The sequence below is a fragment of the Antennarius striatus genome, chromosome 21 (genome assembly GCF_040054535.1).
Source record: "Antennarius striatus isolate MH-2024 chromosome 21, ASM4005453v1, whole genome shotgun sequence".
Lineage (NCBI taxonomy): Eukaryota > Metazoa > Chordata > Actinopteri > Lophiiformes > Antennariidae > Antennarius > Antennarius striatus.
Window position 1 is genome coordinate 11,806,022 of NC_090796.1, and position 18,950 is coordinate 11,824,971.

General features: G+C 39.3%; 1 protein-coding gene across 6 annotated transcripts in view; it reads left to right on the plus strand.

The window, feature by feature from the left end:
• The window catches only part of plce1 (phospholipase C, epsilon 1), a 69,828-nt gene that overhangs the window by 9,505 nt on the left and 41,373 nt on the right, over positions 1-18,950 (plus strand). For all 6 annotated transcript variants that reach the window (XM_068304909.1, XM_068304911.1, XM_068304910.1 and 3 more), the window contains exons 2-5: positions 551-710; positions 2,814-3,470; positions 3,630-4,037; positions 4,134-4,343. In XM_068304909.1, coding sequence (XP_068161010.1) covers positions 2,859-3,470; positions 3,630-4,037; positions 4,134-4,343 — 1,230 coding nt within the window. In that variant the 5' untranslated portion in view covers positions 551-710; positions 2,814-2,858. The remainder of the gene's footprint in view (positions 1-550; positions 711-2,813; positions 3,471-3,629; positions 4,038-4,133; positions 4,344-18,950) is intronic.

The following is an 18,950-nucleotide window of genomic DNA, read 5'->3' on the forward strand; positions in this document are numbered from 1 at the left end:
GGTTGGCTTTTAATAGTATGTTGGAGCTGCAGGGACTCTTTTCTCAGGCAGTTATGCTGAGATACAAAACTGATGAAAAATTCTAGGCGACATTCCGAACCATGCCAAGCATGTTACATTTCCTCAATGATTCATCTCAGGGAATGGAGACAAATGTCCATTTTAGTGTTTTATTCTTTGGTGCAAGAAAGTTGGTAGTTTTTGAGTGGTGCATTTTGTTCCTTCCTGCTTAAATTCAGCATATGTTGTTTCAGTTGTTTTGGTCACAATGACTCGTGCTGTATGCAGTGATTTCTTTTGAATGGTAATAGATAAGAAATCTGATGTGATGAAAGGAGAGAGTATGGAAGGAACTGAAAAAAAGACCAGCAAAAAAAGAATTATGCTTGTGAATTACATTTGTTTTTGCGTTTTTAACTGCTCAGTCTTGAACTTTGAATTAATCGCAGTCTTTTCTCTTTGAATGTTCTTTAATGTGTAATTGTGGAAATTAGTGACCGATAACACATAAATAATGACTGGTGTGTCTGTTCTGTCTCTTTTCTCTCAGGGCCTGTAAGTGGATAACTATGGCACAGATACACATCATGACCAATCAGAGCCAGTGTCCAGAGCCACACACACAGCCTTGTAAGCTGTGACTGGGAACCTTACTATCAAAGAAATTCCTCTGTTCTCCAGGGTCACCTCCGCGGGTTCTCTATCTAGTGGTTTGTACAGCTGCATTCGATTCTGTTTCCACAACACGCACAAAACACACACAGAGCCCACTCTGTATGGATGTGCCGTCTTAGACGCTCAATAGGTCACTGGTAGCCCAAGTTATTATTTTTCCCAGCACAACCCTAGGACTGTGATGGCACACTGAAATTGAAAAGGAAGCTGGAGTCTGTTCCTTTGCATGACCTGAGGTGGCTCTCTCTCACCATCTAAGTGAGTACTCTCATCCCAGAACAGAGGATAGAGATTATTGGTGATTATGCCTGGTCACGAGCAAAGACAGGAGCAGGATATAGGAGTAGGTATCATCCTTCTCTCAGTTACATTTAATTTCTAGACCAGTGGTTCTTAACCTGGGTTCGATCGAACCCTAGGGGTTCGGTGAGTGTGTCTCAGGGGTTCGGCGGAGATGGAGGTCAAGAGACCCGACACGATGTGTCGGGTGTTTTTGCCGAACATACCCGAATCACTGTACGTTTGACACATCGTGTCAATTCGTAATGACACGCCCCCCTTGGCATCGATGGCTGCAGGTGATCACGCTACATCGATTAGCCTACTTGTGCTACATGGGATTTTGCGCACTCATGGTAACTATGTTGAGCAAAAAAAGAAAGTGGTCGGATGAATATGTACAACGTGAATTTACATGTACTGTATAACGGAACGTGATGGGAGTCAGCGTTCTGCATGATTTGCAATGTCAAGCTGAGCAACTCTGGACTCGTACTGGCAAAAATAAAGGAACACTTCCTTAAGCTGCATGGAAAACAAAAGAAGCAGACTTTGCTGTGAAAATTATATAAGAGTAGCACTTGCCAAGGTGAAGCCACGCATGTCTGAACTGGTCTCAATAACAACAGAAGTCCCACTGATTTGCAGGTTGGTAATTTCATGTGAGTTCATGCACTCTTGGTTTTGTTCTTTGAAAAAGGTGACGTTAATGCACAATTCATTAAATACACCAGTAAAACATATACAGTATTTATCGCATAATAAGGTGCACCTAAAAGCCTTTAATTTTTTCAATTTCTTATAATCCAATGTCCCTTATAAATGAAAAAAGTTTTAAAATAGACCATTCATTGAAGATGAGTTCTCGGATGCGTTTTATAATCCAGTGCGCTTTATAATGTATGAAATGTATGAAATTGAAAAAAAAAAAGGAAATTCATTGAAGGTGCGCCTTATAGTGCGGAAAATACTGTACCTATGCCTTAAATTTGAAAAAAAAGAAGGTTTTTTTTACTACAGAAGGGTTCAGTGAGTGAGCATATGAAATCGACAGGGTTCGGTACCTCGAATAAGGTTAAGAACCACTGTTCTGGACCATTACCAAAAAATGTTCAATATTTTTTCTTCAGAGTTTCAAAGCTAAAGAACCAAGTACCGAGGGGGTAGCATTTGCTATTTGCTATTTAGTTTATTAACTTATTCTATTTTCATGGTTACAGTTTGGATCTAGACTCCTGGTGGTTTCTGAAAAAGATCTGACATACTGATTGCGTTTTATGCTAGAGCCTAACCCGGCTGGCTGTGGGTGAGAGGTGAGATACACCCCAAAGGAGTTCCAAGCTCATTGCAGGGTTGGAACAGATCTGTGCTTTTTTTCATGTTGCAGGGGATGCAGTGTAAATTCATGCTCGTCCATTGTTAAGGATATGGTTTTACTTTTGTAAGTCAATCAGTTACTGATACAATCAATCAAATGATATATGTTGCTCTGGTCCCCCGAAGACAAAGCAGAAAAGATTTCTTTTGATATGTGGGAGAGTTGTGGACTCACTGTTAAGAGCCTCCTGGAACAGCTGAGTTCTAAACATGAAAAAAGATGCTATAGAATATATGGTCTTTGAAGTCTGCAAATTTAATTTCCTCTACAAATTTAATTTCCTCTTGCTACTGTATGGAGCCTCTAATTGAGATGGAAGGTGACACTTCACAACTGTTTCAATTTAAGAATCTTAGGGAAACATATGTGACATGTGCTTTCAACTTTAGATAACTTAAAAAAGACTTAATCCAGATTAAAAAATATTCATCATCTATTTGGTAATAGTCTCCTACTTGACTGTCGTCAATTCTTTCCAAAGCTGCTGCAAAACAAAGGATTAAGCAAGAAGCTCCAGCGAGACGTAATGGCGACTGATGCAAATCAGACCCAAGTCGGTGGAGGAGTTCTGGCTCCGAGTGCTTCAACTTCATCAAATGGAAACAGACCTAGTGGGGAAGCCAGACATGCAAATGATATCCAGGATGTCCAGCGATACTCAGACCAAGTGTGGCAGCCAAAACAGCAGAACAGCCTGTCCTCTCTCCCTTACAGGAAGTTGTCCTCTGAGAGGAGAGTGACGATTTTGCGGGAAAAATTTGAGCATTTGGATTGCAGCTCAAATGTCTCGTGTACAGAAGACAAACCATATTCAGAATTGCCCCCTGGCAAGAGAACCGAAGGAATGAGTGACACATTTACTGCTATGCCTGGGAAGAGTTCAGAGAGATCTCCATGCCAGCTGGACAGCTCAAGAGAGGGTGTGGATGCAGACAGGAACAGACTGAAGTTCACCCAGTGCTCCTGCACAACGTCCAGCCTTCACATCTGTTCAGGCATGTATGATTCCCACAGCCCCACAACCAGTCAGTGTCCCAATCCTGCTCCAAGTCCTCGCCTCAGCTCCATCCCCACTCAGCCCCACCAGCGACACGTTCGCCGCAGCAGCCTTCCAGTGTCTGTGCTTGCTCTCCACGAGGTAACAATGGATGGTAGCTCGGAAATTTGATATCTTTAACCGTAACACCGTGGCTTTGTGTGTTCTCTGTTCTCATAAGCACAAAGACAGAAAAAACAAGTTTGCACTTTAATTGAAGTAGATAGTATTTAATTTTGTTTGTATCTTTTCTGCTTCTAGACATCACCCTGCCTCTCATCATGGTGCGGGACATTCAGTGAACCAGACTCTTTGGTGTCATCTCCCTATAGTTCCCCCCACCACCATCACCAGTGTCCCCAAAATGGACATATCCACCGACGCATCCTCAAAGATGGCTACTCTAGTTTAGAGAGGCTCAACCGAAAGCGTAGAATTAACAAATGCACCTTTGAGAAGCTATTCCTTCGACAGACATCTCCACAAGCCATGACAGCGACCCCTATGAATGATGAGAGGACAATCTCAAGAGGGACCAGGAACTGCAGTGGTGGCAGCATCAGTAATGAACGAGATGGTGAATGTCTGTTGGATAATGCAGAGTTTATCAGGAACCGTAAAGAACGTTCCACCGTTCTGGTGAGGCGCTTCTTCAGGAACAATCAAAAGGTATTTACATTCATGTGTGTGTTGCTTTCTGAGCATGCTTTTATGTTTCCATTCATTATTCACTACTTAGTACATTGAAACACGCTTTTCCATCAGGTGACCAAGTCGGTGTGTACTGGAACCAGAGCGATTGTCAGGACGCTGCCATCAGGACACATCTCTGATGAGATCTGGGAGGTCGTCGTTTTGTGCAGGAAGTGGCAACCCAGCAGACAAAATATGATACCAATTGTAATGCAGGGAGCAGGAGAAGAATTCAGAGTTTGCAGGGAGATGCTACGTCCTTTTGAAATTAAGATGCTTGAGGTAAGAGAATTAACTGATTCTGAATTTGAAGTAAAATGCATTATAGACACATGCTACACTTGAAGGGCACAGATGATCTTTAAAAGTTGATGAAATTGCAGAATTGTGGCAGCAATGCAGCTCCAGTCTAGATATGTTTTGCACCTAGGTTACTGTTCACACATTTCTGCTAACCAGTGCATCTCAAAGGAATCTTGTGTGAGCCTGCTGTTAGTCAGCACAATGAAAAATGCTTTCTACATCATGCTAGGCTTGGGTTTGTTGAAATAAGGAAGCATTTCGCAGCGGGAACCATTCAATATTTTTGGTGTTCGCAGCTCCCTCGCTAAGTGTTGCCTCAAGCCATGGTGTGTGTTTTTATTTTAAGTTCTTTAAAATAACCTGCGATTTTTACAGATGGCAAACAATTACATTTTTTCCTCTTCATATATGTAGAGAAAAAAAAAGAGCTATTGAACAGCTATTGAAGTGCTGTTGAACACACCACATATATGTGTTGTGTAATAGCAGTGATGACTCCAGAGTGTTTATGTCTTGATTGATTCTGGTTGAATAGAGAGGTATTATTCTCAGATTTTTCATGCCTGTGTTTGTGTTGAAATTTTCTCCCTGTTATCCGTGGAAGATGAACAATTTGCTGAAGGAATATGTTAATGTACCAACATGCACAGACATCCCAAAAACGCATACACACAGGCTCTTTGTTCCGTGCTACGGAAAAATGATTTATTCACTGTTAGCTCTGCTCCCCATATTACTGACAGGCTGAATGAGTGGGCCATATGGGTGTCTGTCTGTGTGTATGTGTGTTTGTGTTCGTGCATTGGTGTGTAAATGAACTAAAGCAGAGTTGGCATCGGCTTTAAAACAGCAGCTATGGAAATTGGAGAGACAGTAAATCACCAAACAGCGACAAATTTAAAAAGAAATTGAGGACAAGGAAAAAGAAGAAGAACGAGGCAGTGAAGACATTGCTGTTACTATTTGGCTTTCCAAGTGTACAAACATGGAAAACTCTTGTAGGAGCTGCAGGATTCAGCTTTTTAACAGAAGGCATTTTGTCTTTGAGGAGTCATGTTTTTCACCGTGGAGACGAAGCATCGGGATTATCACACAGGATGCTCTCCTGTTGTTTTTTGCTATCATGTCCCTCCTCTTCTGTAAAAGCTCAACAGGGAGACCAGCTAAAAACGAACACAGCTAAGGAATAAAGAACAAATCTACTCTATGTAATAAAAAAAAGATTTTTGCCTTTGTCTGTCTCTGATATTGCTGAAGATTTTGCTAAATAGATAAGGTCATTGAAAGCATCTTTTGCCAAGCAGCGCCTATCAATAGTTCTTGGGAAGTGCAAAATTAAATCAGCAATTTACAATTTTGCAGCCATTGGCAATTAGTTGAAACATTCGTCCAAACTTTTTAAACCCTACTGCATGCAAACACTTGGTTGCATAGACTGTAAAAACGCATTGTGACAACAGCCTGTAGTTCTTTGGATTTATTTTCATTCTCAAACAATATCAGAGTTGGAGAAAAAGAGTCCTCGAAACAATTTATCTTCATTTTAAATTCAAGTTCATGTTCATGTTTAATTCATTTTTTAGAAAGTGTGCAAAGAGAGAAACAGAGTGTGTGTGTGCGCGCGCGCGTGTGTGTGTGTGTGTGTGTGTGTGTGTGTGTACTGTATATATAAATTTAAATAGGTTACTTCACGGCTACAACACAGCCAACGTGTCTAAAGTTTCTCATGTGTAGAATGGGGCATATACAGTATACACACCATACAAACATACACACTCACACTCTTGTGCGTGCTGTAGTGTGGTTCTGACTTTGCCAGAGTGTTTTTATGAGTCCTTAGTGGTTGTAGAAATACTGAGCTGAGTCCAGGCAGAGCTGCTTTAATAATGACCCTTTTGAAAATGGGGGAAGTTGCCAGCACTTTCCTTGTGAAAACACCATCTGAGCTACTCCTGTATGGGGTCACCAAGAAAACTCTGAGAACTTGGAGAAGCAGAGTTGTCAGGTATCATATAATAAGTGTGAAAAAAAGTAACACCACATCCCATTGTAATGAAAGTTGTCGTGCTGTCAAAAACATGCAATCGCAATATTTTCTCTCTGCTCAGGAGGTTCACATCTGATTCAATTGAGAAAATCAAGGTCAGTATCATGTCACTGTATCGGTATTCTCTTGTTGAAGAGCACAGATATCTGCCAAACCCATTAGTTGACTCCTCAAGGGCAGCAGGGAGATGACATAACCAACACTTCTACAGCAAAATAAAGCTTCATCAAAGCAGACAAAGATGTTGAAACAAATAAACTACATTGCAGCCACAAACAAAAATAGCTTTGTTTGTTAGATGACACAGATGTCATGCAACTCTGTAGTTTGTGTGCAGTTAATATGGCTGCAATCCATGGTCAGTGATTGAGGATTTGTGTGGAATGTCTTGCCACATGGATGAAGTTATTCAGTGAGGAAGGTTCTAACCAGTTGATTATTGAACCATTGTTTACTGACCTTAATTTAAGGTCTGCTAACACTGAAGTCTTTGCAGCCTTGCTCGACTCATGCTCAGCAGGATAGCTTATTATGATTGCTATGGTGGAACGTACATTGTAATGATTTATTCTCATGTGGATCATCTCCTTGGCCGAGGTGCAGAACAGCGTCTTTGTCTGTCTCTACTCCCCGCTGTCTGATCCCCGTACAGCCATACTTTACAGGACACAGGTTCCTTGTATGCGGCCTAAGCTTGACTCCGCCGTAATCACATTGAGGAGTTTTCTGGAGGTATCCTGTGGCCCTGTGTGTTTATTGCTACAACTAATGAGCGGGCCAAAAAACACAGGATTGAATGGAGGTATTGGAGCAAGCAACAGTGGCAGACATACAGAGGAAAAGGGGGATGGGGAGTAATACTGGGATGGAAAGGAGAAGAAAATTAGATTTTAATAATGGAAAAAGAAGAAAAACTACCATGGGGGAAAATTGAGAAAGAAATTGGGGTGGAATTAGGCACACTATATGGGAGAGAATGGGAAGTGTGGGACTGAGGAAACAAAAATATTGTTTTGATTAAGACAAAGTAATCTCTATGATGTTTGATACAGAAATGCAATTTCTGAAGTTGCATCTGTTGGTTTGTAGTAAAACAGTTCATGTGTTAAATGTGTGTGCACTTGACAACATGTTGACTTATGACGGGATCAAATAAAAAGTCATGTCTTTGTCCCTGTCATTACGCAAGGCACTGTATATGTTTTTTATTTTTAATTGTGGAAAATTAACATGATGGAAAATTATATTCAGAAAGAGGTGAGTTTTGCATCCGTACAATAAACATTATCCAGAGAAAACTACAGATGCTGTGAAATGTTATAACAGCTGTGTGTCTTCTTAAGTATCTTCATCACTGTATATGCAGCCTTGACCAATTGTTTTTTTATCCTCTGTATTGATTATTGTACATCCACTGTTTTTGTTAATTGCTCCTTCAGTAACTGCCATTGAAGTTGAACACTGAGTAAGTGTTTCATTACTTTAACAGTGAGACGGTCAAACACCTGGCATACAGATCAAACAGGTTCTAAAGCAAGAACATTTTATTGTTTGCCTTTGTGTAGGGTACCAATTAGAGCCCCGCAGAGCCCTTTTATTTAACTGGGGGTGGTGTCAGGCTAAGTGGTGAGTGACCATGTCCACGCACGCACGAACGCACACACACACACACACACACACACACACAGGAAAACTCACATGGGCAGGCACAGACATGTGCATACATACTTAAACGGTGCATGTGCATTTTCGGCTAAGTGGGGGTGGATCTCTGACATAGATGCTCATAAATTCATCGACTTCCCACAATTGAGGAACCAAATAGTCCTTCCAGACACAAATAGATTCTTCCCTCTGGGGATGCGTTGTACTTTCCTGTTCTCCTCAAAATGTCTTGTCATAACTGGAAGTGAGGCCAAAGTGTTGCCAGTTGTAACTAAAGACATTTTCCAGGAAAGGTCAATCAGGAATGCCATTTACTGAAGCTTTCCATATGAATTCCTTCTTTTTTTAATCATGGACGTACCTATGATTTTTTATCAGGAACAATCTTGACATGGTTAATTATTTTTAGTATTCCCTTCTTTATTCAACTTATCAGCTAACTTTGACCTTTTTTTGTGCTCTACCTTTTACCTGCATGAATTCCATCGAATAACCAAATGAGCCAGTGATCACATATAAGGTCATTCATTGTCTGGCCCGGTGGATATAATTTTTTAACAAATGATTTCTTTTAATTACAATTGATTTGGAACTCATTTTTCATTACTTGGTTAGCCTTGTCCGTCTGTTTATCCATCCAAGCCTAGTTTGGCTAGTGTAATGGCCCCACAGTTGTGACTTATGTCAGTATGATGAGCAGTGCTGGCAGTGCTCATTGTTGGAGGGCAGATGAGGCACCAAGCTATTTCTATTCACATATTACAATGGCTCAGCCGAAAAAGATTACAATGTAGCCTGCAACATACGGGAATTGCTGTTAAACTTGTTCTTGTGTGTGTGGTTGAATGCTGTTTTCTCTCTAATTGTCTGCTGGTTAAATAGCATGCTTGTAAAATGGGTCAGTTTGTGTGTACAGTGGTTATTTCTGAGCTTAACTAATAACTTCTGCAAACATATCACATCTTGGTAACCAATTATTGCCTGTTTCAAATGTTAAATTATCAGATAAAATGTGCATCAAATATCCTGTTATGTTATATCTGCATTATTGCTCAGTATTGATTTGTTACCTGAGTCTATAGACCAGTTCACCAGACTATTCATATTGCAAATTTATTCATATTGCAAATGCAATGCTTTTACAACCTTCTGGTTACGACTCTATGAAACAGATTACAGAGTCAGGCCTCCATGTGCGGACATACACAAACACATTTATGCAGTACTGTATCCTTTTCAAAGGCATCGATTAAACTGTTTGTTAGTGATGATTTAACCCTACCCAGGACCATGACTGGTCCAGTCAGTTCAGTTTAAGTCAGAAGTTATCCTTAATAATTAATCAAAACTACCCCCCTCCCCCCCGCACACACACACACGCCCACACCCACACAGACATACTTGTAACAGTTATTTAATCATGTGTCCATAAACTTTATGTTCTCTTCTTGTATGTTGAACCACGACAAAGAATGTGCCGAACAGGCCAATCTATTGCTAGGCTGGATGTTGCAGCTTAGCCAGAGATTAGTTTGTGTGTGGTGAAACACACTGCGAGTGTGTGATATGTCTGTTTTCAGTGGGAAGGTGTAGGACAGCAAATACCTAGCGTGTCATTGTGAAGAGTATTGTTTTTCACAGTGATAATGTCTTGAATTAAGTGATCTCTCTGCTCTTTAAACAAGGCTGCATTCCATTCGCAGTTTCATTACTGTTTACCTCTCTGCCGATTAGGTGCATGTGGGTGCTACACTTGGTTTTTGTTGAAACTCATTCCATCTGTTTGCGTTCGTGGGCTGGCAGGAGGGTGTCAGAACTGCACATGTGTGGGTTTTCACTTCTTGGGGTTAAATTGTGTGTGTATTTGCTCAGTTCTGTCACATCCCTGTGATATTATGGGAAAATAACACTGGTCTTTAAACTTGGAACATGTCCCTACAGAGATTCAGAGCCAAGGTTGTTAAATTATGGCTTACATTTAAAAAAATGTAGAATTTTGTTGGAATTAAGGTAAACTCTCCCTCCTGATTAATATTATTTGGATGTCATTTTTTAATGATAACCACTTAAATACATTACTTTGTGATCATGATGACTTTCATCTGATAACTAATCTGAACGTTTCAGGTTTTTCATCAGAAACACAAAAAACATGACATGCATACTTGAGCTTGTTGCCGTAAATACCTTTATGGGTGGTTTTGACCTCATTCTCATCTGATATCATATCCCTGCTTAAAGTTTGAACATGTTTCTGAGTGTTTCTTCACTCAGTCATGTGATCACATTTTTAGCATCACATACCACATTAATGCTACCAGTTGCTGCTGACCACTGGTGGCATTTTGGTTGAAAAGGACCCAAAAATGTACCCAAAAGGTGGATTGAATGAGTGTTTGAAAGAGTCCTGGGTCAAGCTGCGACTTTTATGCACAAGAATAACACAATTGCAGTAAAAATAGTCTGCCACCTCCCATTCCTAACACTTCGTGTCATAATTTCTGAGACCAAACAGAGGAGATTCAGCCAACATTAAGACATTACGCTTACAAAATGTCAAGACACTAATTTTAGTTGGGTTTTCTGTTTTTCTGTAGACCTTTAAAAGAAAAACAATAAGTCCAGCTATGATTTATGCAAAGTCATAGGGAGAGAGCTGGGCAGAGCAGTTATTCATGTTGCGCTTAAAGTGAAAGTTTGCCTCTGGTGCCATCTGGTGGAGAAGAGAATACTTGACCCCCACAAAAAAGCTTGTTTTGTTCCATGGGGGGGTTTTTTTGGCTATAGAGACGTCTGTGACTGCTAAGCTCATGACAAATGTGAAAGCTTTCACATACAAACTCATTGTTTGACCTGGTACTCCCACAGTTATTTAAATTTCAATAGTCACGCTCAAACCATTTAAAATACCACAAGGCCCTAAGGCTGTTTCGTCAGTCTTTTGTTTTGCCATTTTTATTTGACATTTTAGAGACTTCAGGTTAAATGATGTCATTGAAGCAGTGACTGAAGATGAACTATTTTCTGCAAGTAACAATTATTTCCTTCATTAATTATTAATTATTCTCATTTATTTATTCATTGCATTCTAGCAAAAACAATAACATCAATCACACATTCACTCAAGTCATGAAATCATCAGCCTTGTCTTGTTAAAATTCCAGAAGGATAAGCTGTATATCACATAATAACAAAAAGAAGATTAAATTAAATTTATCAAAAGTCATTATCAACTCAATTGATTGATTGTAGTACCAAACAGTCTAGTTTTCCTCAAACGTTTTAGGGCTCTTAATATGAATTCCATCTCTTGACGCTTTATGTTCCTTGAATTACCTTCATCGATGTTTTGTATCTTAGTGCTTTTATGCATGTCCATCAGAGGGCAGCACAGCTTTTTAAATGACTATACAGTACTGTATATCTTTCTGTTTCTAGAATTGTCCGAATGTCCGTGTAAATATTGGGTTTTTTGTGAAAAACCTCTATGCCTCTCAAGCAAGATGGAACTACCAGTTCTGTTTCAATACCTGAAGCATGAAAACTGTGCAGTTTTGTAGGACAAGACAACACCATGGGATGCTGTATCATTGTCATACTTAATATTGATAAGAAGACTTTGTGCCTTCTAAATACGATTCATGTAACAAATGCAGTAGCTGAGAACATCAATCTGAATCCATCAGTTCTGGCTCAAGAAGCTGGTCTCATTAGCCGGGTATTGATCAAAGAAATGTAATGCAAGGACCCAGAGTGGGCCAGATGTTTGCTTTGTTCTGAAAAACACTTTGATGTCAAAGGGGCGGGAGATAAATTTTTTCCACTTGATTAGAGAAAGACAATAGTGAATAATATACTGTGTTTATTTTATGTCTCTTGTTGTAATTATGTGTGTCTGTGTTACACTGCTATTATTGTGAAGAGAAAACAGTAACAATGGTCTTTGTTTTGCGAGACATTTTTTTAAAATGAATGAATAATTTACCCAAATATGGTAATCATGATTGCTGAGTGAAATTGTCCAATTTTTTTTTTTTTAAACTCTTATGAAGGTCTGGTCATTTTAGCTCACAGCGAACGCTGTCTGATTTGTTGACAGTGTGTTGATATATAGAATGAAGTGAATGAGTTTGAGTTGCAATAAACTGAGAAAAGCTGCAGTGCTGGCCTTTAATTAGAGGTTGGCATGGTAACACTGAAGCTAATAGCAAAGTTCAAGTGGCTGTACCTCCATCTCTGTTAGTTTACTGGCCCCAGAGCATCAACTGTTCCTTTGAAAAGCCAAGTTGTAGATAGATAGATAGATAGATAGATAGATAGATAGATAGATAGATAGATAGATAGATAGATAGATAGATAGATAGATAGATAGATAGATAGATAGATAGATAGATAGATAGATAGATAGATAGATAGATAGATAGATACTTTAATAATTGTACATGGATTTTGTGTAGCCATTGTGTCACCTCAAAGGCAAATCGCTCAGTTACACTTGATCATGCTTTAGTCAGAGGGGAACGACTCAGAGCATTCTGTCTTTTCTGCACAATGTTTTTTGGTGTTTTAACCTGTGATAAGGAACCACAGCATGGATATAACTAAATATTTGAAGACATTTTGAATGTGTCTTAAGTGTACATTCCATATATTAACAATACTAACAATTGCGCTACCACTGATGTTCTCAAAATTCATGCTTTGAGTTTGCCAGCAGATTCTGGAGTCAAGTGGTAGAATCAATGATACCTGCATTGGGGAGATATACAGTATAGCTAACATTAAAGATAGTTTAATGTGGGTAGCCAGACTGAGATAGCATTAATCTCAGTACTCATATACAGTACTTAAGACTAACTGCTGATTTAGTTCAATCAATAGTAGCAGCATTATTAGTTGCTGTGGTAAAACCTGTAGTAAAACACATGGTAGTAGTAGAAATGGTTTGCTGTTAAGAGTTCGGTTCTCAACCCTTCAAAAATGGCTGAACATGCATAAATGTGTCAGAGCAGAAGAGTAGAGTTGTAAGCCAATCAGTATCAGCCAAATGCAAACTCATTTAAGCAGTCAGCAAATAAATTAAAAAACAAGCACATGTTTGAGAGAAAAAGAAATAAGTTAGCGGAAACATGAGCAAGCAAGCCGTTACTTTGGACATAAACTCCTCATCCGCCAGGTTAAATAGTTGATATCTGAGTCTGTCTGTTTATATTATGAGATGTACCAACCAATGAGCTTGTTTGAAGTTTAGTCACTATGTCAGACGATATTGATGATTTGTTCAGGATCAGTCTTTTTCTCCAAAACTATAAACTGTCCTCACCTGTAATCTTCATGTAGGTGTTTTGGGGATGAAGCAATTCTTCATGTTACGTTCTAATTAAGGAATGAATCTTGTTTGAATACATTTTCTGTAATCTGTAAGGAAAAGAATAATTTTAAAAAACTGTCGGAGACTTTAATGTATGCATCTGTTTGTAATTGCAGACCAATTTTTATTGGCACTATTATATTCTGTATGCTTATAATATTGTACTTTGAAGTAGGCTCGTGCATAGTCTAATTAGGCATCTAAGAAAAACGATTTGCACCATTTCCTGGCTTCATTCAGGAAGCACATGTGATGTTGTAAAACTAAACTGATTAAAGCTTCTAATTGTCTTTAAGGGTAAATATTCCTCCCTTACTCTGACTGAATTGTGCTTGTTGTCTAAAGAGGAATATATGGATCCCTTTTGGATGAAGCCACAACGGATGTAAGCTATTTAGAGGAAAAATGAGCTGAGACCCCCTCAGTGGTCGGTTTTCAGGTTCAGTCTAATAGCACCTAATCATAACACGGAGGTCTTACTTGAGTTCTGTCAAGACATTGTTTACACACTGAACAGGCTGCTGGAGGAAGATCGATTGAAATCTTGTATACCAGCGTCTCGTCCGTCTTTGTATGTTTAGAGTGTGCAGATAAAATCTCCCTTCTTGCTGCTAGGTTGCGGTGGGCCAGTTGCCTCATAACCTAATATGGGGGAGCCGTCTCTGTCAAAAAGAGATCTGAGGCTCTTGTCTATTACCCTCGCTCTTGTCCCTTTCCTTTCCATCTTTGTCTCTCCATCTATCTCCTCTTTAGGTTTGCTCTGCTGATGCAGTGATCATTCTCTCTCTCTCTCTCTCTCTCTCTCTCTCTCTCTCTCTCTCTCTCTCTCTCTCTCTCTCTCTCTCCTCACTCTCTTTCCTGCTTTCTCTCTGTCTTTCTCTCTCTACTCTCTTTCCTGCTTTCTCTCTCTCTCTCTCTCTCTCTCTCTCGCTCTCTCTCACATGCTCACTTGAGTCTCCTCACTTTTCTAACTGTACACACAGTAAGAAGGATTGGAGCTAGGTGGTTTTTCTTTCTTTCTCTTCAGTATACCATCCTTTTACTACAGTAAGTAAACCCTACTAATACTTCTCTTTCTTGACTTACTGAAAACTTCAGCTTCATGCATCTTTGTAGTCATTATGCAACTAAGCTTAGACTATGCAGAAAGGCCTTTCACACTTAGATCTGGACTTTTGTCACACTTAAATCAAGGAGAAAATCAGTTTGCCTGGTTCTCAACATGTGGCATTGAAGAAGGTAGATTGAGGTAATGTTATGCAGGTAGATAAGACAAAACAGCCAAGTGTTAAATGCAGTAGCGGTAATTTCTTGCAATTTTCAGTAGGAAGGCAGCAGTACAATTTTAAAGCAAAAACATTCATGCCGCAACTGCTTACAAACCTTTTGGACTGAATTTCCCTGCATGGAGCTATGGAATTTTTCTTATGTATTGAACATTAGGAGCTGAAAACATTCATCATGACTTATCTCTGGCTGTCTGACCAGTTATGTGTGCCGTCATGTAGGAGACTAGCTGCTTGCCGTAGTATGACATCATGAGAACTGTAAGTGGGGGTGTGGGGGGAGTGTGGAAGGGTCCCGCTGAGTGCTCCGGGTAATGGTTTCCAGGTTGTTTTGGCCCTTGAGATGACCTGTTTTTTTTCTTTTTCTCAGACTTACTCTCAAATTGCTGTCATTTTTATTTTCTGTTGTACTCCCCTTCCTTTCTGCTGATTTTTTTTTTTTGTTCTGTCTGTGACTTCAGAGCATAAAGCTAAATCATTTTATCATGACATATTACTCTCTGGCAGCACATTTCAGAGCTTTTTTTTTATTTCAAAGAAAGAACGTTTTTCCCTTTCAAAGGGTTTTGATGTTCAGTAAATAATCTGGAAATTTATTTTCCTTTTTTATTATTTATTTCATTATTTATTCTTCTTAATAATGGTTCTGCAGGCTCGAGTTTAAGTTTCTCACAAACAGCATCAATGCAGAGCACACACACATAAAGTACACACAATTATGCCCTAAGCTTGTTAAAAGTGTGAGGCGATGCTCAGGAGGAGTGCTCGGCTCATGGATCTGTGGTGAAACAGCTCCTTGTGAAATTCAACAGGCGATTATGATTCAGGTCACCACCTTTAGCCTCCCTCAGCATTTTTGCTGTTGTGGTCCTTATTTTTCCTCCCCTCATCTATTTTTTTCTTTCTACTGCCTTAATGTATGAAGGTTCCTCATTGCATTGCTGCCTTCATGTGCTTTTGTGCTCCTTCCTCCACACTCTAGAAAGCTTTTTTATGTACAGGCCACTATGCGAGTGATACAAGTTCATATTTAACCTTCTTTTAGAACTTGTAAATGAAGTGCTGTATGGAAGTCTTTAACTTGATTACATAACCAGATCTCAAGGCCAACAGATCAAATGTATTTTGGTGTAATTTTTTAAAGATTTTTATCAAAGCTAGTTCAGTAGAGCTTGCATTTATAGCAAGACAGTTATGAGTCAAAGCCACCTATCTAATTATTGGTAATCCCAGGGAGCAGTCTAAAAATGTTTTGGATCCCCAACTGCTCTCATGCTTTCAACACCCTTATGACTTTGCCTGTGTTGTATTACACGAGACTAATGCATAGAAACGGCAGCATCATAATTCACATAGACACCAAGGCGCTGATTTCTGACACTAGTAACAAAACAAAGGTTTCTTTTCAAGGTTAAGTTTGTATATTTCTTTGTGTGACAAAGGTTCTTCATTTTTCATACTGTCCAAGCCAGGTTATGTATGTGGAAATAATTTCTCCCTTGTTATTTATTCCTTCAGCACTGGAGCATATTTTTCTGTTGGTCAACAGCCTTCATTTAATAACTGTTTTCAAATGGTTTTTGGTCGTCTTTAATAGAATTTGTTAAAGGGAGAGTTATTCATATGTATATGTATATTTTATCTTATAGTATGTGCTGTTCAGTCTCATTTGAGGCAGAGACCCAAACATCAGCCTGTTTGAGCAATGCTGTCTCTTCAAACGTGTGTGAATACCAGACGAAATGCCCACTTCTACATGGAAGCACAAGCATACAAGCAATGATGCACATAGAAATTATATTATTTCTTTATATATATTTTGTATCTATTAACATAATAACAACATCCAGCATGTCCTGGACATCAAACTCAAAAATGAGCCTAGCACTCAGTCAGTAGTGAAACAGTCCAGACTCCGACTGCAGGAAAGCAAACATTACCTTGTGCAGAGAGAAACGCTGCGGAAAGGGTTTAATCAGTGCAGGACACTGCAAAGAAGTGAGTGCACAACTCATCCCTGTGTTTGTACACGACAAACATCTATGCAAGTGTAGAAATAAACAGTGTGCAACCCTGCTGAAGCACGCTTTCGCATTTTCATCCGCGAGAGGTGCTAAGTCTGCTTTGCGTGTTTAGATGTGCTTAGTTTATGTCTTTTGATTTGGTTTACTCAGTCTAGGAAGGGTGGAGTTGAGAGGGTCTGTGTGCTGAGATACCAGAGCTGCTGAACATACCTGGCTCCTCACTGGGCTTTCAAATAGACTAGGTGTAGTGGATTAATACACAGTTGTCAGGTTGGGTGGGCTGCATAGTGGACTGTTCTTCTCTTTCTTGATCAGAACAACTTTGTGTGCTCTGTTTTTACTGCCTCAAAGCAAAGCTACGGTCCTAAGTGATAAGGTAGATTTTAAGAATATTTAAATGCTTTAATAATAAACATAGAACTGCAGAAGAGCCACTGAGTTTTATTGACTTAATCTTACTTTGGCTAGACCATTTCAGATTGACATAAACATTGAGAGTACTCTGCCAGAAAAGGTGATCATATCATTGTTCACTCAAGATTTGATCTGATCTGCTCAAATGTTTGGAAAAAAAAAACATCGTCTTTAGTCTTGCTAAATAATACTCCTGTTTCAATAAAATTTGAGAAGATTAAACTGTGCAATGAATGAAATCCCTTGTATTTTAAAAGCATGTGACTCACCTTCAAGTGGCGTCAACGCTCTGAAACATAAGACAGCTACTATTTCATTGCTAATCTTCACTGTTGGAAAGATGTCATAGAATAGGAAAATGAAATGGAAATAATGCAGCTTCTCTAACTTTCAATAAAGTTCTGAAAACTCTTCATATTTGTTTCTTTGTAAACACTCATACACTCATATACTAAAAGTAATTTTAGATACATTTTACCATCAAATGCCCCAGTTTTAATCTTAGACTATTCTCCAAAAGCTAGACCACATCAATCTTATTCAGTGTGCTCGGAATATTCACGAAGTAACATAAATCATCCATCTATGACTAAAAAAAAAAGCATTACATTGATTTATGGCAAAAGACATATTGAAAAGTCAAGAAAGGGTTTAAGCTGATGTCTCTCCCAGTGACCTCAGCCACAGACCAGAATAATTTAACACTGACCCCACAGTAACCTCAGCTAACCCCGACCCTCCATGGCGCTTCTAAAAGTAGTGTTTAGTTAGAATGATGTACTTCTGTTCCTTGAATGTCAGCTTCATGGGAAGGGGCGGCAAGGTATTTTTACACTAATGTGTAAACCTGTGAGAGAAGCTGTGTGTATTTAATTATATGATATCATTAACAGATTAAACCCCAGCAATGGTGGAAAGTCCTGCACAGACATAAGAACCATTGCATCATTTCACAGACAGCTACATTGTGTCATGGGATATCTGCTTTGGAGTAAGGGAGAATATTCAGAGTAATTGAAAAAGGAGTTTGTGTGTGACAAAGAAGAAGAGAGCATTAGTGTGGAGAGAGGGTGTCAGCATTTGAGTATGTGAGTTTGTTGTGGGCCAAACACATCAAAGTAGAGAGGTTGAGGTGTAGGCGGTTGGATTTCAAGGAGACCGGTCTCTGGCCTCCTGTGTGCATTGCATATTTTTTGCATGCTGTATGTTTCTGGTATGATATGAACACAACAGTATGGGCATGAGTCATTGAGTGTCTGCATGTCTGATTGTATATGCATGTACTGTATATATGTGTGTTTGTGTGTGCGCATACCAGCTCAAAGTTCAGTAGATCTGCACGGTGCCCCCTTGCTAATCCTTTCCCAGAATGGCTGTTACCAGGCAGAGAAATGACCCAATTGGACTCTAATGGGATTTGAAGTCATTCATAACTGATTGCCAGAAAATCAGATATATTTCTGTGTTGTGAATCTTAATTATATTTTCTCTTTAATTCAAGAATTGTTTTGAACCCAGAATGACAGGTGTGGTTCCCTGTATTCTGTAGATGCACAAACTCAATGCATCATCTGATCCCCAGGGGACGCGGAAAACGTATTATTGGCATTATTTTCACAAGACAATTAGGTATGAAGATGAATATAGATTAAATAAATCTACCTCAGACTCCTTTTTGCAGGAAGGATGAAGTCTTGAGTCTATTACCGGAGGCCTTGGAATCTGAGTGTTCTACATAATATCATTGCTGTTTGTAGGACTGCCGTCCTCAGCTCTTGT